This window comes from Schistocerca gregaria, chromosome 7 (genome assembly GCF_023897955.1).
Source record: "Schistocerca gregaria isolate iqSchGreg1 chromosome 7, iqSchGreg1.2, whole genome shotgun sequence".
Taxonomy (NCBI): domain Eukaryota; kingdom Metazoa; phylum Arthropoda; class Insecta; order Orthoptera; family Acrididae; genus Schistocerca; species Schistocerca gregaria.
In genome coordinates, this window is record NC_064926.1 from 407,009,372 (window position 1) to 407,033,025 (window position 23,654).

At 40.4% G+C, this 23,654-nt stretch overlaps 1 protein-coding gene across 1 annotated transcript in view; it reads left to right on the forward strand.

The window, feature by feature from the left end:
• Window positions 1-23,654, forward strand: part of LOC126282412 (myrosinase 1-like) — a 72,890-nt gene that overhangs the window by 21,451 nt on the left and 27,785 nt on the right. The window contains exons 5-7 of the mRNA XM_049982069.1: window positions 12,395-12,499; window positions 19,159-19,292; window positions 22,658-22,792. Coding sequence (XP_049838026.1) covers window positions 12,395-12,499; window positions 19,159-19,292; window positions 22,658-22,792 — 374 coding nt within the window. The remainder of the gene's footprint in view (window positions 1-12,394; window positions 12,500-19,158; window positions 19,293-22,657; window positions 22,793-23,654) is intronic.

Below are 23,654 nucleotides of genomic sequence, written 5' to 3' on the forward strand. Positions count from 1 at the left end.
TGTGAGGCTGTTATTAAAAACCTTTTTAAAGTGAAGAACATCTGATATGTCAAGCAATGCAATTTCTAAAAGTTTCATGGTTTTCATTGTCTTTTGTCAGCATAATAATTTAGCTCTGAATTCTTCAATCCTTTTTAAATGTAATATGTAATCTGAGTTATCACACATGTTTCCCCTATAGTGATGCGCACCTACAACATTACACAAGATTGTTTTGCACTATTTGATGTGTGGAGAATTGTATGATTAGTTAACTAGGATGACTTTTTGTTTGCAAAACTTCTATCACATAAATATATTTGGGAGTATAGTAATGGTTACAGGAAATTTTATTACCTTGAGGCACATTGTATAAACTGCTTGGTCATTTCCCCATCACTAGCAATGTTGTTCTTGGCTATGTGATACTGATGCTTCCAGAGTGCGACCATTGTGAGACATGTGACTCACAGGAGCACCCCTCTGGCACTATGAGGGAAAGATGCAGACAGCAGCAAGCAATCAGTCAACTGAACATGAGTTGAGTATATATCTGCCTGAAGTAAGCATATAGTCTGATGCCAGAACCAGTGGTGAGCCATCTATAGTCAGCACGAGGCACACAGAGCTGTGCTGATGGCCAGGATTCAAGGCTTGGCTGGTGTTCATGGATGGACAGTCAGTGATCGGAGTTGCTGGAGAAGTATCTAGGAGAAAATTGTGCACAAGGGGAAGTCAAAAGCGCTTATCAAGTTGGAGTGCAGGCACCACCAGAAGAACAGGATCAGTATGGGTTTTGATGGCTTGTGATCAACAATCTTTTGGAATGGATCCTGTATCTTCCAATCATTTCAGGGGACTGAGGAACGGCTTCTGCAGATTGCTAGGTACATAGTCACAGTGATTTTTAGTTAATATTGGTATCCTAGTGCTTTTTGTTCAAGGTGAGTCCGCATCATATACAAAAATGCAGTGTGAAGGCAGTAGTAGCTCACTTTGTCCAGGAGTTGTCAGCATAGTGCTGCAGACTGTTGTAGCAATTGTTTATGGGATTGTGCTTAGTAGATATTGTGCTATTAATCACATTGGTTCTTATTAGTAAACAATGTGCAAGAGTTGTACAAAAGATATATCTAATGTAAAATCTTATTACAACTGAGGATCTCTTCTGCACTTTGTAGTTTTCATATTGATTCAGTACCAGTCTTTTTACTGAAACTGTGGTCTATTCATGTGTATTGTGAATTGTTATATTCTAGTATGTGAATGTTCTGTATGCATATGTAAATGCTGTTTTGAAGGCAAGTGGGTAACTGTGTGGTATATCTGTAATTTTTGTGTTGTTGATTGGAGGTAATTGGTATGGCCAGGTAAGTAGTATCTAGTGGCGATTTTATTCAGTTTTCTATTATAGATAAGTGAATATTTTGTGATACAATAAGTTGCTATTGCCATAACTATTGAAGACCGAAATCCACCTATTCCAAAGTGTTATTTCCATATTCAGGTTGCCCTTATGGTCAAGCTTGAATTGTTTCATAAGAATTATTGATATTAATTGAAAAAGACATTTGTGTCATTATAGATCTGTTCAGATTTATTTGGATGTCAAAGAAATTTTGTTATTTAACAGTGCTTTCTGTCTTGTTAAATTCTCTGTTGAATGGTAAATAAACTGTTGATATTAATATTGATCCCCATATCTCCACAAACTTCAGCTTTAACCCACGGCACTTGAATACCACGCTAAAGCACACTTCAAAGAAAGTTTAAATCAGATTGACTTGTTCATATGTTGGATACAATTGTTACTCGGAAATATTATGACGTCACTGAAATTAACTATGATATTAGTATAATCTTGTGAGATTTATATGAGAAATTTAGTAATAATAGAAGAAATTCCTGATAGTGAAGATATATTTAATTATGAGTAATGACTGAAAGATAATAGAGATTTATGTTTTGTAGAGATGGTAGATATAGGAGGTTTGTTTAGAATAAATTTGTTATATGAATTACATTCAGTAAAGTACCTCATGTTGTGCAACTTTGGATTTCAATTGCTTTGGATTGGATACAGCCTACAAATGGAATCATGATTCAAAGTAATATCACAAATGACAGAATTATTTGCAACTGAAGGAAAGCTAAGGCTAGCTGAGAATGTTATGTGGACAGTACAAAATATTGAAAAACGTTGGGTTGTTCTAGTTTGTACTTGAAATATTTAGAAAAGTGAAACTAGTGTTTTCAGGTAAAGGGGGTTTATTGATATTCAGAGGTATAATTTCTGCAGTCAGGACAACAAGTTCTGCAGGATACGTTGACTTTACATGTTGACTAACCTGAGTAGATTTGAATTACCTGACTGGGATTTTGAACCATCACACAGATGCACAGATCCGCACATACTCCACAAGCATTTGACATATGTTTTTATGAAAGTAACATTACACCTTATCTTTCATTATTTCAAATATCATATCAGTATTTAAAACGTATAATTATAATCCCTTTGTGACTTTTTATCACTGAGCCATATAACACATTACAATGTCAATGTAACATTGACAAAATCCTCAGAAGGGTCACATATGTTCATTTTTACATATGGGTTTCAAGTTGGAGATATTTTGTAAAATAAAGAAATCACACAACAGTTGCTTAATCTACAGTGTCTTATTGTGTGCATGACTGGTTTCAGTACACCTAAAACTCCATCATCTGGCGTGAAAAAAAATGATTTAACCACCCCAATGTTGTTGGGTTGAGGAAAGCATTAGATGGATTGGTGATTTTAGTTTTTTCACCAGATTATGGAGCTTTAATTGCTCTAAAACCAGTCATGAACACAACAGAAGTTTGTCAATTGAGAAATTGTTGTGCAGTTTCCTCGTTTTAGGAAATAGACTTATACAGTGGCAGCTGCCCATTAAGAAGAGCTCTTTGCACATCGGAGATAGCTGTGCCCATAGTACTATTTTTGTGTAAAATCCTTATCGGAGACACATCACATGTCACTTCCTCCCCACAAATGTGTGGAAAATTCGTGCTATACCATTTTTTTTACTGTGATGTAGCTTCAAAAGGGGAGCGACATTAGCTAACCCATAAACAACGAAATACAGTGGTTGTTTCATATTAAAACCGTTTGTTCTTAAAAATTACCCTCAAGAAATTCCTAGTGACTGTAGACACACCCATACTACACACCATTAAAGAGATGTGTCTCATATTTGTGTATGTGACTCATTTGATGTACAATGATGAACACATTACAGTGCTTCCTGTTTTCAGTTACTTGCTGTGAGAAAGTTTCTCACATGTGAGTGCCATTCGCTGGTCGTCCCTGAAGATTAAACAAACAGATAAACAGCGTGTCTGTGTGGTCACCTGAGTACTACTACACGTGGCCCAAGCTCTTGTATGAGACAGTTTTTATCTTGTGTTAGCAAATATTAGTGTGATTCATCAAAGTCTGGTAGCACTACGTTGAAGAATATGTTACAGTTTCCTTGAACAGCAAGTAGTGGATAGTTCCCCTCTGTTTAATTGTTCTTGCATCGCTTCTGAAAGAAGAACTTTACTTTTAACAGAAACATGCAACATTCATTGAATATGTGCTGTTGGAAGATATGGAACATGTTATAGCGTATGAATTATGCCTAGTCGCCTTCTGACAGCCTTCTAGCTCTTCTTCTTCTTCTTCTTCTTTACTTCAAGGACTAGGCCCATCGCTGATCTCAGTCCCCTCATTTCCATCGTCCTCCGAGACCTTCTTGTCATAGTTGTCTGTAATTGAATTATGTAGTAGGGTACAGCATAGTCTGGTGCAATTTTGATGTAAAATTTACATGCAAATTTATTAATTATTTAATTTTTGACAGCTGATTGATTTACGACCTTAACCTATTGTTCGGCTAAGTGATTTTTAATGTAAACTCCTCCTCTCTACTTAAACTACTGTTATGTTGATTGGTTTATGGGGCCCTGGGGAAAACCTGTCCTTCTGCGTAACCCCCACGACATCCCCTCCCCTCTACCTCACCCACCCCTCCAGAAATTCCATCACCAGTACAAGCACACTTTTGATACCAAATTAATTGACTACTTACGTAAATCGATCCATTAACTACCCCCTCCACCTCAGGGAAATCATCAGCCCTCCCCTCCCCTCACTCCCTCACCTCTCCTCTCTCCCTTTGGAAACTGGTGGGAAAAAGTCTGTGCTAGAGGGGATGGCTCACACAACACAAGACTAAAATCAACGTGAATTACATAGCAAAGGATACATTGTTTATTTCTAGAAGTCAATTCGCAAGAGTTGGATGGTTTAATTATCTGTTTATCTAACTTTGGAAAATGCATGTCTTGTAAAATACATCAGGAAGGTGTGATCAAATGCGTAAGTACATCGCTTTCTTCCGATCCCGCAAGGAATAGTCATGAAATCGCCATCAAAATAAGGAAGGAATCAAAGATGGTAGTCAGATTTTATGTATCCCTATTACCTCAATAAACACTCAACAGATTGTTATAAAAAACTATGCAGTAACTGTTCTGTAAGGTATTTGTTAGCTGACATCCCATTGATGTGATTGGTAGAGAGCACAAAGAGACATACTGTAAATACTATTTCATATAGTCCGAAACCCATAAAGAGTTTTGCACAGGGCCAAGCACGCATTCGATTCTGTAGTTGTATATGCAGTTCCAATAGTGGTAATACAATGTTCTTTAGCTACGCACTCCTAACAAAAACGTATAAGATTGTTGCTCGCAACTTTGTATCACACCTGGGCTTGTGATGTGAGAAATACAAGTCTATTACTCTAAATGTGACGGTCACACTAGATAAACAAACAGTTCCAGTAGTCTTATCGCTGTCCACGAAAAAAGGGCTGCTTTTTCCGGTTCCTGGTACTGTGGCTTCAACTTTTTTTCCTATTCCTCTTGCTGTCACGTACTCATTCCCATATGCTAGAATTTTCCTGCACCTGGTTTCATGTGGGGGCCCCGTGGCACAGATTAGTTTTGGGATAGGATCAGGATAGAGATCGAAGGTATATTATCCCTGTGTTATGTCAGGGATAGGATTCGAGGGTGGATTCACCACGAATTGGGATCGAGATAGGGTTCGAAGGTGGATCCATAATATCTTATGGCTAGAATAGGGTTAGGAATTATATGCATAACGTGTTATTGCTATGACAGTGTTTAAGAGTCGACCCACGAGGAGTTACGGCTGGGATAGAGTTGGAAGGCGAATCTACTCGCTATATGTCTGGGGCGGTGTTTGAAGCTGGATTTAACAACGGTAGGTTTGGGGTGTGATCTGTGGATCAAATGTTTCTGCCATCCTGGTTTTAGTTCAGTTCATTGATCAGTATGGGTTGTAAACTAAAGTCATGCCTCCGCCCTACAATTCATGAAGGGGGGCTTTTCAGGCGTTCCCCACAGCAGTTTAATGAACAAAGTAAGAGCATATGGACTATCAGATCAATTGTGTGATTGGATTGGCGAGTTCCTAGATAGCAGAACGCAGCATGTCATTCTCAAAGGAAAGATGTCTTCCGAGGTAAGAGTGATTTCAGGTGTGCCTCAGGGCAGTGTCGTAGGACCGTTGCTATTCACAGTATATATAAATGGCCTAGTGGATAACATCGGGAGTTCACTGAGGCTTTATGCTGATGATGCTATAGTATATAGACAGGTTGTAACAATGGAAAATTTTACTGAAATGCAGGAGGATCTGCAATGAATTGACACATGGCGCATGGGAATGGCAATTGAATCTCAATGTAGACGAGTGTAATGTGCTGCGGATACATAGCAAAAAATATCCTTTATCATTTAGCTACAATATAGCAGGTCAGCAAATGGAAGCAGTTAATTCCATAAACTATCTGGGAGTAGGCATTAGGAGTGATTTAAAATGGAATTACCATATAAAATTAATCGTCGGTAAAGCAGATGCCATACTGAGATTCATTCGAAGAATCCTTAGGGAATGCAAGCCGAAAACTAAGGAAGTAGGTTACAGTACACTTGTTAGCCCACTGCTTGTGTACTGCTTACCATTTTGGGATCCGTACCAGATAGGGTTGATAGAAGAGATACAGAAGATCCAACGGAGAGCAGCGCGCTTCCTTAAGGGATCATGAAGTAATCGCGAAAGTCTTACGGAGATGATTGATAAATTCCAGTAGGAGACTCAGCAAGAGAGACGCTCAGTAGCTCGGTACGGATTTTTGTTGAATTTTCGAGTTTATACCTTCCCCGAGGAGTCAATCAGTATATTGCTCCCTCCCACGTATATCTCGCGAAGAGACCATGGGGATAAAATCAGAGAGATTAGAGCCCACACAGAGGCATACCGACAATCTTGCGGAGTATGGCTGTAGATGTAGAAGTACAATATAAGGGGTATATGTACGTGTAAAACTATGTAATCAGAAAAGCTTTATTAAATTTATGACGCAAAAGTAAAATGGAAAAAAATCTTTTGCAAACAATGTATCAAAAAACATTTTGTCATATTTAGGACACAAGAAGTCAACGCTACCATCAGACGATGGTCTCAGACCCAAAACCAGTAATGGTATAAGAACATCACTTGAAGAAAACTTTTGGATGGTTGCAATATCAATATCAATTTGTGAAAATAGTTGCGCTGTTCTTCAAATTAAATTAATAAAATAAATATGCTATTATCAAAAACTCACTAAGTTTGAACGGGTTCTTGTAACAGGGCTAAAAGAAGGTGGGTGTTCCTTCTGGGATATTGCAGAAAGACATGGCAAGCATTTGGCCACTGTACATGACTGCTGGCAGCCCTGGTCACAAGAAGACCGGGCTCCAGACGGCCACGTGGCACTACCCAGAGGGACGACCATCCTGTTCCGAGTGGAGCTCTAGCTCATGATACTGCATCTGCAGAAGCTATTTGAGTAACAGTTGGCACCAAAGCGACACAACAAACTGCAACAAATCGGTTATTTTAAGGACAGTTCCAAGCCAGACGCCCTGTACCGTGCATTCATCTGACACCAAACCCTCGTGATATGCAGTTTCAACGTGTGCCTGTCGAGAGCTTATTGGAGGGCAGAGTGGAGCTCAGCTGTGCTTTCAGATGAAAACTGTTTCGGTCTCGGTGCCAGTGGTGCCAATGTCGTGGCTAGAAGAAGGTCGGTTGACGACATACAACCAGATTGTTTGTGTGCTAGACACAATGGACCTATATCAGAAGCTATGATCTGGGGTGCGATGTCGAATGACAGCAGGAGCACTCTCGTGCGTATTCCACGAGCCTTGACTGCAGATTTGCACGCAAGTCTGGTGATTCGACTGTTTTGGTGCCATTCATGAACAGTATTGCAGGGACAGTTTTCCAAGTGGACAACGCTCGATCATATACTGTTGTTGTAACCCAAAATTCTCTAGAGGGTGTTCACGTATTGCCTTGGTCTCGATCACTACATCTGTCTCCAATTGAGCCTATATGGAACGGCCAAGAGCATCTGACATACGGGACATCATCGGACATGTCCAGCGCCATCCACAAATAGCATTAACCGACTCTGTATGGACCGGCAAAGAGCACCTGACATGGAACGCCATCCTACAAAATGACATCCGATACATGCATAACACAATGCACGTACGTTCAGCATTGTGCCTGTTGCACCTGTTAATAATGTGCCCACTTTGTAATGGTTTATCTCACTCATCTTACAATGTTAATCAGTATTATGTTACCTAGGCCAATGTATTTCTGAACTTTTACTGTTCTGCATTAATTATTTTTTGGATTTTTCTCCTGCCAGTGAATGTTATCTGAGCCGGTCAATAACTTTCCTGTGTGTGCTGGGATCGTTTCGTGTTAGAGAAACTGTTGGAAAAGTCGTATTTATTAGCCGACACCTGACAAGTGACTCTGAATTAAAATGTCTCCCCAGTAGGGGGATATACTCGTACATAATGAATGTACGTGTGCAGGTAGTAGATACATGGTTGAAATATATGGAAGTTCGGGTCTGGCCATTGAGCGTGCTGAGATAGCCTAATGGTAAGGTGGCCATCCCCTATGAGCGATGTATCCGTGTTCGGTCCCTGGTCGGCCACAAATTTCTTCATGACAACTGATGAATGTCCATATTAGCAACTGCCAATATGTGTATTTCATAATAGCTGTACTCGCCGCAGGACCTGTTACTTCGGATATATTTGCATGTCCCAAGGAATATTTCATCATGCTTATGAATAACACAGGCACAGAAATATGGTGTTTTGAATGAGTGTTTTGCAAGTGGTTACTTTGTTGCGGAATTATTCTTCCTCTAAGTCATTCGTCTCTCTCAGAGGTTAATTGGCATGGAAGTCCCAACGTAAATCAGTCTTAATACATACCATTACATCACTGATCACAGTGTCTGAAGGCCGAACAACAAAAGAAACGGTAAGGCATCTATTCGTCTTTTTTTTATTTTTTATTCATTTAACGGTCGTCGTTGGATAACTCTGATCAGGTATAAAAAGGTTTATAGAGGTAGTTGTTGTTCAATAATACAGTGTAGTACAGTTGAATGAGACAGTCCAATAGTACAGTGGTTATACAAAGACTATTATAATTTATAGTTATTGCTCTTCTGTCTGCCTAATATTTCTCCAGTCTTTCAGATCTTTTTTCTATCTTCATCTGAGACCACTCGTCCTATAGCCATCTTATTCCTCTTCGTTTGTAGACTGATTTGTGTTTCTTGAGGTATTCTCGTTTTCTTTGTTTTGTTTTTTAAGTCATCTACTGTAATTTGGAGTTCTCCTATATCCTCCTTAATCTGTGTCATCCATTTAATGTCGCTCTTAATACTCCACAACTATCTATTATCCTTTTACTAAATCTGTTTATTGGTCTTCTGCTCAGGTGTCCAAAGAATGAGATACGTTTCTTCTGGATCATACCCATTACTGGTTTTATTTTCTTTTATACTGTTTCATTTGAAGCTATTCTCCTATGTACATTGACTTGATACTGTTTATTTATGCATGTCCCAATTATTCTTCTTCCTATCTTCAGCATTTTGTCAATGTCTGCTGTATCAGTGGTTTAAAAGGTGGCTTCAGCTGCGTAAGTCATTCAAATTTTTTGACCGAGCGAGGTGGCGCAGTGGTTAGCACACTGGACTCGCATTCGAGAGGACCACGGTTCAAACCCGTCTCCGGCCATCCTGATTTAGGTTTCCTGTGATTTCCCTAAATCGTTTCAGCCAAATTCCGGGATGGTTCCTTTGATACGGCACTGGCAGTTTTATTCCCCATCCTTCCCTAATCCGAGCTTTTTCTCCGTCATTAATGGCCTCGTTGCCTACAGGACGTTAAACACTAATCTCCTCCTCTCTGATTTTGTATCTGTAGATAAGTTTTATTTGTTGTATGTGTGTTTGGTAATGCATTTTGCTGTATTCAGGTTTTTATTCTTCTTTGGCATTATGGTTTCTCATTAAGATTGAAAGTTACAATTTCACCTAAATATTTAATTTTATCAACGATTTAAATTTCTTGTACTCCTATTGCAATTTGCTATGCATGATACCGGTGAGTTAACATAATCTCTGTTATTAAAATGATATTCTGAGGACAAATTTCTGTGCTGTTCCTTGTACTGGTATAGTTTATTGTCTGGTTTCTTGAATACTATTAGCCAGTAAAGCAAGATCATCAGCATATCCCAGGCAACGAAAGTTTATATCATTTATAGTGGTCCCAATTCACATTTTCTTTTTGGGTTGCCCCTTCACCATTCTTTCATTGTGTACTTCAGGGCACAGCTGAACAGTAACGGTGAAAGACAGTCACCTTGTAGTAAGCCTGTGTTTATAAGGAATGACACAGAAATTTCCACTCTAAACTTCACTTTCAAAGTGGGTTTCGAAGGAGTGAGGCCCATTAATTTAATTAGTTTTGGGTGGAGTTCCTAACTATAAACGTTATTGTCAAACGTTTGTTCTGTTTGCTGTAGCATGCCGTAACCAGTGTTAAACTAATGCTCTGCTCTGCGCAGCTTTTCCGCGGTCTGAAACCTCCCAGGTCAAGCCTGAACTCTTGTTCCAGTTCTTCCTTAATTCTTCCACAAAGGATCATGTACAAAGTCTTGTATGTGCAGTTTAGGAGAGAGATTCCTGTGTGGTTTTCTCGATTCCTCTCAACATCCTTCCGGTGTAGTGGGTGGATGATAGCCGTGGTTGAATGTTCAGGGAACATGAACCAGTGTGTAGTTTATTCTTGACAAATAAACTAGCTGTCTTAAGCACACAAACACATTACGACACCTCATTACCGGTAGAGCTCTTTCTCCTTCACTATTTTCTCCAGAAAATAAATAAAAAACGGACTGGTCATCTTTTCAAGCTCGTTCGGCGTATGTACTGGCAGAAAGTAATCTACCGTTCACGGACAGTGCCTGTCATCTTTATTCTCCAGTGGACGTCCAGTTGGGTTATTGGTGTGCTAGTTCTACGTTTCGTCGCCGATGAACCGCAGTCAGCATGGGTGCATGGACGAGGTGCCTTCTGCAGAGACATACGCAGCAAAGTTAGCTGAACGGTCGTTAAGGAGATCGTGCAAATAGACTCTCAGTTCACCCGGATGGTTAGTCACTCAATATTTGCACGTCTAATTTTTGATAGTGCCATTTGACCCTGCATGGTAGGCTTTAACCATGGCGGCACGCAAAAGCCCTTTACATACGTAGCCGTTTCGGAGCTGCTTTACCCGCTGGCCCAAAAGCCAGTGTTAATGTCCTTTTGAACGTCAAATAAATAGCTCCGTTTGCGCATTAAGACAACGAATGCTCCGTTCCCGCGTTTTCTCGACGCCCTTTGTATACCGTTCACTGCTAGTGCTGTCCCCTGTCGTTTGTGAAAGTTTACAGTACTTTGACGTCGAGCATAATCGGTGGTCACATTAATGTGACTGCACCATGTATTTCGAACTCAATGAAGAGCTGCTCATGTTCAACGAATTTCCTCAGGGGCATAAACATATCAATGATATCTGACAGCATTTTTCTATGTCATTGGAGTGGAGGGGATGATTTCAAACGAGTATTAAATCCCATACAAATTCAAATACATATGTTGTAACATGAACTGGAACCACTGCCTGAATTTCACAGTGATTTCACAGTGCAATATCTTCTCATCATGATAGTCGTAGTGTGCTGTAATTTGAAACACAAGTGATTTTTCTGAAATCTCTTTCAAGCAGTGCCATTTAAACTGTACTAGCTATAATCTCCGCTTGTTGATTCCTTTAAGTAACACAGATTGCTGAGTAGGGCTCTATCACAGATGGTCAAGTATTGCCGTGACATCTCCGCCATTAAGTGGGGAAATCGTTCTGTACTCTGGAGGGAAAAAACTGAAAAATGTAGTCGCAAGAACATCACTTGAAGAAAAATAAAAAGCTGGAAGAGTCACTCAAATGCTTTATGAAATGCCTTGCATAAAGGTAAAAAATAACATGAATAACAGAAATATTTGACTGTCCTTTTTTAGTTATGCTCGAAACAATGTACTCCGCATTTTACTGCAACAGGAACTGTTATTAGGTTTCTGTCCTCAGTGGACCTCATCAGAACAGGTAACACAAACAAAGGAATGAAATTTTGGTTCAGGGACAAACTGTAGGTTTATTTCAACATACGGCACACTTCAAAGTTAGAATTTTTTCAAGGAAATTTCTATGGCTGCAAAATTCTCTGCACATATTGCTTGCATGCTGCTCTTTCCTGGTGTCCAACGTAATACGAACATGAGATTAATTTTTTCTTACGAAGTTGTGTTTATTAAAGAGTCACAGATATCTGTAGTAACATCACAGAGCTGTGAAGATGTCTACCGTTTTACCTGCTATACAACGTCCACAACCCAAGAAATTAACTACAGTGCAGTATCAAAATTACGTGTGATCTTTATGCCTCCGTCGTCCTTTCAAGATTAATTCGCGGCACATTGCATGCATACGTCTAGCATCTGAGTTTGTTGTCATTTCCTAGTAATTACGACTAGGGGGCGTGGGAGGGGGGGAGCTGACACTGATAAAAAATTTGAGTTGGCACCTGTGATGAAATCCGGTGGTAACAGCGTATACTGGTCCGATAAGAAGTGCAGCCACGTAAACGGCCAGTCTCAGCAGGAAGTTATTCTTGTTACGATAACTGGAGGATGTTTCTCAAGATGTTACACATCCGGTATGAAAAAGACAACAGCAATCAGTACATGCTCTTGGAAAGCGTTATCAGATAAATAATGCTTTATAAGCAAGTAATGTGTTGTGTTGCTTGCACGGTAAACCAGCACGATGGCGCCACTGTCGTACTTGGAATTGCTGGGTATTTGTTGCCTGTTAGCAGCGATCCACGGGAGTGAAAGCAGAGCGTTCAATGAGTTTCCAGAGGGTTTCCTGTTTGGAGCTGCCACTTCAGCCTACCAGGTGGAGGGCGCCTGGAACGAAGATGGTGAGCGGAACTTTTTGTGTTGATCGGCATTATCTTGGACTCGAAGAATATAGTAATAACTCTAATAGTGCTGCAACGAAAAATTACAAAGGATAAATGCATGTACACTTTGGGCACCCGTCACAAGCATCTCTAGTCTGTAAGTTGCATTTATTTCCTGTTTTCTGTCCGTAAAGATACGTTGGGAAGTGAGTGATCTGAGCTATTGTAGAGCCAGTAGTGGTGCAGAGAGAAAGGCACAAATGGGAATATTTGGAAAGGGTGTATCTAGCTTCAACAGTTGCCCTAATACCAAGGAAATCACCTGAAAACGGTTAAAGCAAAAAGACTAACTGCGTATTCAGGAAACCATATACTTTTTTGAGGGATGCGTAGAGTACATTAATAATATCAAATGTTTCAGAAGAAGTAATAAAAAATCGAGGAGGTGGTCGTACATAGGGTTGTATACTGGAATTAGAATAATACATTCTATATGCCACGCGCTGAAATTTTTAATAATTACAGAGCTACAACCGTTCGAATGGAACACAAATTAATACTCATAGGTCTTAAGCAAATAAAATGTTTAAGTTGAAAGATAGGTCACAGAAATTCCACCTCCGACTTCAAAACACTTGCGAATTTTTTTATATCTTTTTTTTGGTCTAAAGTAAGTTTTAACTATAAACCGAACGACCAATTCTTCACTTTTGTTTACTTTTTCTGTGTAGACTTCGCACCTCAGCCGTTAGCACAAGCAAAAATTTTAAAGGGTAAATTCCAGGGACCTTGGCGGCCAAGAAACGTGACATTTCTGCCAATCCGACTTATGGGAATTTTAGATTATCATGATACGTCACATGACAACTAGAGTGAGCGGGAACCCTATCATGCTGGAACGACATACCCACTCTTATCGCCAAAGGGAACTTCTTCCATCAACGCAGGAAACTCGTTTTCAAGAACGTCAAGATAACGGCACGTTGTACGACGACGCTTTAACATGACCTGCCCAATCAAGAGTTGTTTATCATATCACATCACTCTTGTGCAGAGATGAGTTCTTAAAACTGTGTCTTCGCAAATACGTATGGGAGGCCACATGTATTACATAAATCTTTTATTGGACAGTAACATCTAAAGTGGCTTCGTCAGTAAACGACCAATAACGGGACTACTCTTTTGATTTCCTAACGGGAAACGACAAAACTGCCATGCAGTACCTCCACGTTCTTTTTGCAGGTGTTTAGTCCTGTGTACACGATCAGGACAGAGAGCGTGCATACATACGCATTGTCTGCCTTATTCTTGTAAATGCAACACAGATGCTATTAGAAATTCCCCGTGAGCTTACTGAAGTGTGACATTCTACCAACTGAACATTTTCTTCTACTTCATTCAAAAACTTTTCATTTTCTGGTTAAGGTGAGGGGCAATGCTCCAGTCTAACCCATTTCACTGAAAATACGAGTCAACATTCGTTGAACCAGGTACTCGGGCGCCAGGAAATTGTCTATCGTGTTCTCTGCAAGGAGCAAGAGTGTTTCCACTACAAAACCGGTAAAAACCAAATCTCCTCAATTAGAATTTGCAATCACGTGAAGCATGCATAAATGTCAGAGCAGAAATGGTCAAGAAAACAGAATCACACATTGAGATAAAAATTCAGTTGTGTAAATTGAAGTACACCATACAACTCCATCATCAAACAAAACTGACAATCGGTAGTTAAATCCTCAGCAATTGGAATTTAAATCAAAAGTTATTCATGCAATAACATATTATTTGCACTGAAGTTTGACCATCGAACTGACTCAGGAATGAAGGATATCAATTTGTTTAGCGCCTTATTGAAGAGCATTTAAGACTACTTAAAGCGAACATATCATCAAGCTGCAAACATATCAGCAGGCAGCATGATTTTGGATTTAATACGTCGCGGAATTAGATCTTTTCCTTGCCAACGTATATCGATCATCGCTTTCACCAGGAACAGTTCTTTGTGACAGAACGACAGCACAGGTCAATGCTGCTGAGACATAGTTCTGGTTTGAGGATTCTCAAACCCTTCAGCTTGTGTGCTGAGGTGCGCAACGAGTGGTACCACTGTGCAAGAGAAAGTCAGCCTTGTATGCGGAGGGTTGAACTGATAACCATGGTGGTCACTACGTCATTAATGGCAGAGAGGATAACACTCAACATCGAACCACGAGGGCCTCTTCTCTTGCACCCTTGCCACTTGGATTGAACTGACCTGGAACAGTCTGAGGGATAAAAAGTTGTGCACAAAAATTTGTAAGCAAACCTTAAAACTACTTGTATAGTGTAAATAGAATGTGACGGCAGGAAGTGATATCATATGCCTTTTGCAAATCAAAGAACATGGTGATCAGGTGTTGACGTATGAAAGCATTCTGCACTTCAGACTCCAGATGCAACATGGGGTCTGCAGTGGACCAGAGAATCCAAAGGCTATTTTGAATCAGGAATATATGTTCTACATCTACTACATCTACATTTATACTCCGCAAGCCACCCAACGGTGTGTGGTGGAGGGCACTTTACGTGCCATTGTCATTACCTCTCTCTCCTGTTCCAGTCTCGTGTGATTCGCGGGAAGAACGACTGTCTGAAAGCCTCTAATCTCTCTAATTTTACATTCGTGATCTCCTCGGGAGGTATAAGTAGGGGGAAGCAATATATTCCATACCTCATCCAGAAACGCACCCTCTCGAAACCTGGCGAGCAAGCTACACCGCGATGCAGAGCGCCTCTCTGGCTGCCAGGCACCAATATATTTGTAGACTCACAAATCTTTAAAATAATTTAGGTATTAGTAGGGGGAAGCAATATATTCCATACCTCATCCAGAAACGCACCCTCTCGAAACCTGGCGAGCAAGCTACACCGCGATGCAGAGCGCCTCTCTGGCTGCCAGGCACCAATATATTTGTAGACTCACAAATCTTTAAAATAATTTAGGTATTAGTAGGGGGAAGCAATATATTCCATACCTCATCCAGAAACGCACCCTCTCGAAACCTGGCGAGCAAGCTACACCGCGATGCAGAGCGCCTCTCTGGCTGCCAGGTACCAACATATTTGTAGACTCACAAATCTTTAAAATAATTTATGTACCATACTCATTAAGCATTTTAATCCTCAATTAGTCAAAATTCATAAGTATTTGTCTGGTTTCAGTACAGGAGAAATAAAACCCTCCCGCCACGATGGGGAAATTCCTATTGTTACAAAATGCGTTTACAATTCACATGATTGTATATTATGATGTAATTATTAACGTGTTAAAGGATTTGATTATGGATTCTGTTTGGTCTAAAGGACGTCTCTCTGCGTTGTATGAAAGCACTGCACGACTCCCATTCACTTAATGGAGCGTTGTACGGCTACAGGCGTTGCACATCTAAAAACAAATTGTTTTGTACCCCTGGCAATTATGACTCAAGATATTACAATGGTAGTTGCTTCATGAGGACTGTTTTGGAAAGAGTGTCGAGAAAAGTTCAGCCGTTACTGACATGTCACTAGCAATATCACCATTGATAGAGATTCTGGCCAACGTCGGTATCCTGGAGTGTAATCTGGGGACAAACGTTATGACGTTTCTGAAAAAATTATCTAAAAAGAGTCAGCAAAGATTTACAAAAGAATCACTCATCTCAAACACAGCTTCATTCATTCCCGACGCTTTGAAAACAATAGAATTAGACGAATAGGTAGAATAAGCCTTTCTATATTCCCGTAAGGCTACTAATCAAAGCACGAGTGCCCGCGAGGGGTAGCCGTGCGGTATGGGGCGTCTTGTCACGGTTCTCGCTACTCCTTCCGTATGTGGTTCGCGTCCTCCCTCGGACATGCGTGTGTGTGTTGTCCTTAGCGTAAGTTAGTTTAAGTTAGATTAAAAAGTGTGTAAGCCTAGGGACCGATGACCTCAGCAAATTGGTCCTATGGTCCTTACCACAAGTTTCCAAATTGTTCCAAAATATGACCTTACAGAGTGTCCTTCTGTGACTGGCCCTGGAGGAATATACGATACACTGAAGCGCTAGTTTTCTTCAGAAATGTAACGATTATTGGGTGCCACCCCCCAGGAAGGACAGCAGGATCTCTAATCTGTTTATGTAGTAGGTGTATCCATAAGTTTTCTTCATCGCTAGGCTTTACGTTTCACTTCAAGATATTAATTACGTTGTGGAACATTTTCATGTAGATTATTGGCCATAAATCGGGTGATGCATCCAGTGAATGTCTTTGCTGGTATGTTTTACGTCTATGCAGTCTATTCACACTCGTCACAGTACATTTTATCGGTAGATAGACGTTCATTCATACGGCTCGTCGTGTCTAGCTGTTTATGTCAGTCACAGCTGCCTAGCGACGTGAGCGATCATTACCGGTTGTTGCTATCAGAGGCAGTCTTCTGATCCCGCCTACTTAGCTGCAGTGTACCACTACGTTACCGTTGATACTGTGAATTCCTGCTATGGCATAGAATTAATAAAGCAGCCATGACTGAAGAATAATAGTTACAACTCATTAACAGATGTTGCTTCTCTCTATGACAATGCGTCTGCCTGTATAAAGTTCATCCCCGTGTGCGTGCGAACAGGTCATCAGACCTAACAGCTGTGTGACACTCTACATTGAATCTCCTTAACGGCTCTTTGCATACTCAGGTATCGTGATAAAGTACTTTGAAATGATGCTCGTAATTTGAGCCGTGAAAGAACTAAGGAACGTAAACAAGTGTTAAAGATGGAGTTCTTTCTAAAATAAGTTTCTTGGCAAAGCTCGAACTGGGTTACAGACGAGTATTTTCTTAATTACAGCATAAGAAAAAATTTTGCTTATATTCAACAAACATCCACCCTAAATCAAAAAATCAGACAGTTAAAATCTTATCTTTACTCACTTTCATGTAAACTAAATTATTTGCCATTTACATCATTGTTCATCACGTAACTTCATTTCCTGCGGTAGACTTCTGTTAACAGCCGCTAGCTGACAGGTGCACCTCTTTCCGTTCACCTTTACCCCCAGTCGCCAACAGGTTGGTCACATAGGGAGTGGTTCATAGTCTTTGCATCAAAAGTCTAGGACTCATTTATCAGTCACGAGGAACAACAATTGTTAGCGGAAAAATGTTTGTTGGTGTTTCCCGTCGAAGCTGGGGGTCGGGTTACTATTGGCTATCCAACAGAGAGGCGTCAGGTTCAAATGGCTCTAAGCACCATGGGACTTAACTTCTGAGGTCATCAGTCCCCTAGAACTAAGAAGTACTTAAACCTAACTAGCATAAGGACATCACACATATCTATGCCCGATGCAGGATTCGAATCTGCGACCGTAGCAGTCAATCGGCTCCGGACTGAAGCGCCTAGAACCGCTCGGGCACCACGGCCGGCAAACATGCTGTCAGTTTAAGGTTAATTCAAAAGCGGTACCATCTGAAAGTAGGAGAATTATTTTTACTCCGTTCATGCAGCACATAATGAAGAGGATGCGATGTCTCCATAACTTTAAAAGTGTCTACTTGGGGCTATCCAATTAATGAAACTCGTTGAATCGATGAATGACATTGTTGTTCATTGATGTTTGACAGCATCACTTTTTCTGGTGACATCAAAGTACAGCAAATTTTAAATAACACTTCCAATAGGAAAATTCCACGATTTCAGAAGGACAAGTGTATAATAACTGCTAGTGGCTTTTTCTGCTTTAGACGTAACGTGTTTACATACGCTGATAGCGATATCTTTATTCTTGACACTATTATTAAGGTGGTGGCACGTAAGGAACAGTAAAGGAGAAAGTACAATTTAAAACTCTTTGATCGAAATTGTTTTATTTTGTTTAACGATGGGTTTCGATGTATGTGGTTGTCATCACACATGTCTAGCTTCCCAAAAGAGAAATGTATCCTGGGTAGTCATCGGCAACATGTTATTAGTTTTGGAAGACAGTCCTATCTGACGAAGAGTATATATGCCGAAACCTGTCATAATGTTAAATTAAAAAAAAAAAATGCTAGCGAATGCTGTTGTGTTTCTACAAATTTCAAATACTAGATTACTGTGTCCTTCATTTTACTTACGAAACAATGCATCTATAAACAGAATAATTTGGAATTATTTTGTAACAACCTACTTCTGACATGTGTCAGAATTTAAAAAAAAAATGGTACTGATAATTGAACCCACAGATATCATATAGTTTTTCTCAAGACAAAGATAATCGGTAGAAGAGCTTAAACTTGTGGTAGGGTTTCAGTTATTTACTGAGGTATATTTTTTATAACCTCAACGTCTCTTTTCTGAAACACCTCTACATATAACCTCGAATACTATTCGAAAGAGACAGACAAGAGCACTCACGTTCTGTCGTAACAACACATCTAGTGCTCGGTAACACAATGGGAAAGGCTCAAAACTTTCTATCAGCAATGCCTCTTATCTAAGAATCTCAGATATGTACTTGATCGAATTACCTCCCAAAACAACTTAATCGCAATCATTTCCTGCGGCTGTTATGAAACGCTGGAAAAACGAACACTTTCCTAACACATTCAGCATCTTCACCGTTTTTTCGTAAGTCAAAAGGAAGAGTCCACATATAAAGCCAGCCTCTGTATAGTAAAACTTCACATATATTTACAGGCAAAGGAGAGAGCATATGGGACCACATGCTGCACGAACATCCAGAGTACGGCCACAAAGGGGAGAACGGAGACGTGACCTGCGATTCGTACCACCATTATGCTGAGGACGTACAGGCGCTCAAGGATATGGGGGTGAGTACACAAGAGTGGAAGTCTACCGTAGAACATTTAATTCCTCTGCTCTTTGACATCCAGGGCAATAACTGAAAGGTACAGTGCGCCTACATAGGTGTATGTGTGTAACTGCCATACGGAGAACCGGGTTTCAATCCATTTAATGCATGGGCCTTGGTGAGTGTACTGGTATAGGGTTCTGCGATGCTAACAACGGCAGACAAAGCGGTGTGTTGATGTAAAGTCCATTCATACCACTTCCTAATGACACCTTTTGCGAAGAGTGACACCGCAAACCGTAAGCACTGAATGGTTGGGCAAGGATGGAATTCGGAGCTGAGATCAGAGGTACAGAGCCTCTTCCTCATTATTATACCAGAAAATTGTATACCGAAATTCAGCCTTTATCCGTTAGACTAGGACAAAGTCCACTAACCAGTTCGTTGTCAACAGGAATAACAACACTGATGATTCAGTTCCAGAAACCCATACTGTTCCCCAATATTACAGGTATAAGCGCTAATCACACAGCAGAGCAACCAAACTGCCTCCTCATCCGTATTCATTAACTCATGCACGTGCGATTTCGTTCAGCTAAGTATGGAAATTTGAAGTCCTGGTCGTGGTAGCTACTTCCATCAACATTAATTAGCGTGCTACGGAAGGAGAAGAGGTGGTCTATGACACAGGAAGCAAAAGGATCAAATTGAATTCCCAACCTCTCTGCAATTTCTCATATTTTCAATATAGACTGATGATGTTGTGTCTATCGGATGGAGACATAGGTGCGGCATCTGCGTTGTAGGTCTTTTGTGTGTTATCCTCTCCGTGTTGTCATGGTTAGCTACATAAATACCCCACAAAACACAATTTCATTAAATTCATCTTGCCATAAGACGGCTCTAGCCAGCCTCGCCATATATTGAGATGCGTAGATGTGCTTTCATACAAGGCTATTAACAAAGACAGAGACCTCTAAGCAATGAAAAATCGTCTCTGTGGAATTTAGAATCTTGTTCCATTTCTTACTACTAAGACTGCTAAACAGCCTTTTATTTACTGCTTATTTTATTTCAAACGTGTATATCACCATACGCAATTTTTTACCAAAGAAAAATATAGAGAGACAGGAGAAATAAAAAGCCGAGTCCATATGTACTGGAGAGCAGTAGCTCACAATCCTATTTATGTTATGAACATAGCGATAGGCCTTACCTATATCCTCAAAATAATGACTACCGTTATAATCCTCTACAAATTTGAAGGGCTCCTTATTATTCAAGAAGTGGCAGTGAACGAAAATATGACTCCACTGTCGTCGGTTGTTGGGAATGTAGAATACAGAATCTCTGTGGACTGGAAGCATTGTTTGCAGTCGTGTCCGTGCAGGTAGACCTTGGTCGCTACTCGTCACAGCTGTTGGTACAGTGATGAGCAATCATTCCGAGTTCACGGAACTCTGGTACACGGTCGCCTCATCCGCCTTCCCAGACTTCAGAGGTTGCAGTTGGATGTGAGATAGTAGTCAGTCCATGACAGTAGTTGCCTTGGGTCATTACGCAGTTTCACTGTACATTTTCCAGGGCACAACTTTGCAACGTCGCTCATTTTTAAGCCCCAATATTTGACACAGTGGGTGCAATTACATCATGCCTATGCAGTGAGGCAGCCTTTCACATCCTGATAACTGATAATAGAATTGTCATGTTGTAATTATTCACCGAATCTTCCCCCTGCCCACCATTTCCTTACATTACCAAGATCTTTCTGATACCAAGCTTTAATAGAGGAAGTAATGGCCGTTCCTTTTGACTAAATACCAATAGAATTTTATTTTGTGCGCCAACTTTTTAGCGTGCGTTAATGTCAGTCTCTTGTGAAAATAGGTTCAGTACATTTGAGGACGCTGCTCTCACCTGTGTCAATTAAATTTATTTAAATTTATAGAAACTATTTACAATGATTTTACAGTTTCTAACACACAATTTAACAAAACCTGACGTTTAATTTCACAGAATGGACATATAATTTGTAAAACTGAACATCTCAAATTTCTAGGTCTTCAGACAGATGTTAAACTGTAGTGGAAATCCTACTTTCAGGATTTTATTCAAACACTTAATATTGCTATTTTCACTATTCAAACGGTATCTGAAGTAAGCAATCGTCTGACAGGAATATCAGTCTACTTTGCTTATTTTCATTCGCTTATTGTTTAAGGTATTATATTTTGGGGCAACTCTTCCCATTCTAAACGGTTATTTTTGACTCAGAAACGGGCGTTTGGGTAATAAGTGTTTGAAAAATTAAGCTGATTCTTGTTGTATTGTTTATAGCGGTAACTTAAAGTTATGGCTTGCCTTTTTCTGGTTAATAAATATTTTATTTTTATCTGTTATTACTTTTATGTTGTAATTTCATGTACTGACATATTCCATGACCTTGGAGATTTCTCCTCAATTTAGTCCTACGGGACTTGACGTGTAAATAAAAATAAAATTAAAGGAAGAGCATCTTTAAAACCTTCACGAAACAGTAAAACTTAAGACACCCGAAAAGCGAACAACTCAATTAGTGTCAATCAGAAAGACTCTTGCTAGGCAGTGACATAAACGACTTCAATCGATGCAAGTGTGGATCGATGGAAACTGGTCCATCAGACTTTTTCCGAGAGAAGAATACTCTGCTGGCATCTACGCTCATTTACCTTGCTTGCCTTCCACTCTCTTCCACCATAAAATAAATAAATAAGCTTTCGGTACGTAAGAACTCACTAGATCTATGTGTGTAGACTTCGACAACCATTATCCTTGTGAATAAAATACTTTAGAGCCCTACGCCGCTTAATAATGAGACTGAAAGGCAGCTGTAAAATTATCGTTTCCAACGTCTTTACAGCAGTCCTCTTCGGAACGACTGAAGACAAGTCTTTTTTTCTTCAAGACAAGTGGAAAAAATGGATATATCATGACTAATTGCATAATCCCGATTTCATCTAATAAACGAATGCAGTAATTGCTAAACAAGTTCCCTTGCGTCAAAATCTATGCATATTGTGTTCAGAACCATAAGAGTCATAATTATCAAAAGGAAAAGGATCTTAAACTAATTATTTTGAGATGAATAGCCAGTGACCGCCAAACAAATCATTCAGATCGTAGGAGATGGCCCTGAATGAAGAGTGGGAGAAAAGCGTATTCTTGCGAAGCGCTTAGGTTTCATAGCAAAAACCCGCTTGCTGCTTCAAAGTTGTTGGAATTATCTTGATAATATCTGTGATGAAGTTTGCTGTATTCTACATGTTCCTCCATAGAGTCGTCACACTGAATGCTACAGCCTTGGCAGATGGTAAAAACGCTAGTATGAGACTATGTTTGTTCCAGGCTAAAGTATACCGCTTCTCCATCTCTTGGCCTCGTATACTGCCTAACGGGGACATAGACGTGGTCAACCAGGCGGGGATTGACTACTACAACAACCTCATCAACCTGCTACTGGAGAATGACATTCAACCGATGGTACGTACAAACCTGAATGAGATTTTCACTTCTGTAAAGTTTGGAAGGTAGGAGACGGATACTGGCAGAAGTAAAGCTGTGAGTACCAGGAGTGAGTCGTGCTTCGGTAGCTCAGTTGGACGCATTCTCGCTTCGCGCGTCGGGCGACTAGGTCGTGCTCTTAGTTCCGCCTCTACCGTACCGCAGCGTGTTTTCCTCCTGTCAGTTTAGTGCCGTGTTGGTCTCCGTGCGCGTCGCATCGCTGGTTGTCGGCTGGTGTTTGGTGTTCGTGCGGCCCTTCCTGTCGCGGCGTCGTCTCTCGCCGTGATGTCCACCATGGTTCCCACGAAAGTTCCGCGTACAGGTACAGTCAGTTTTACCTTTGACAAATCCACGCGTCACGTCCAGCCCGGTTCTTTGGAGATACATGACTGGTTAGTCGATACAGTTAAGGTCACTACTGATCAGATGCATACCACATATTTCGACAGCGAATTATATGTGTTTTTTGTTAAGTTTCTTGACCCGCTCCAGGTTGATAGGCTACTTTCTCGTCATGGTTCTCAGGTACCCTTTACGCACCGTGATGGTTCCACTAGTATGGTTCTCTTGGCAAATGCTGAAGTGATATATACGAATGTTCGGGTATTTAACCTTCCGCCCGAGGTTGACGACTCTTTTCTGAAGTCCGTTTTGCTTCCTTATGGGGACGTACGCCATATTCGAAAGGAACGCTGGTCTGCTCAGCACCGCTTACAGGTATATAGTGGTATTCGGTCGGTGGAAATGGTGGTCAAAAAACCTATTCCTTCTCACCTACAGGTATGTGGTTATAGGGTCCATATCACGTACAGTGGCCAGGAAGGAACATGTTATTATTGTA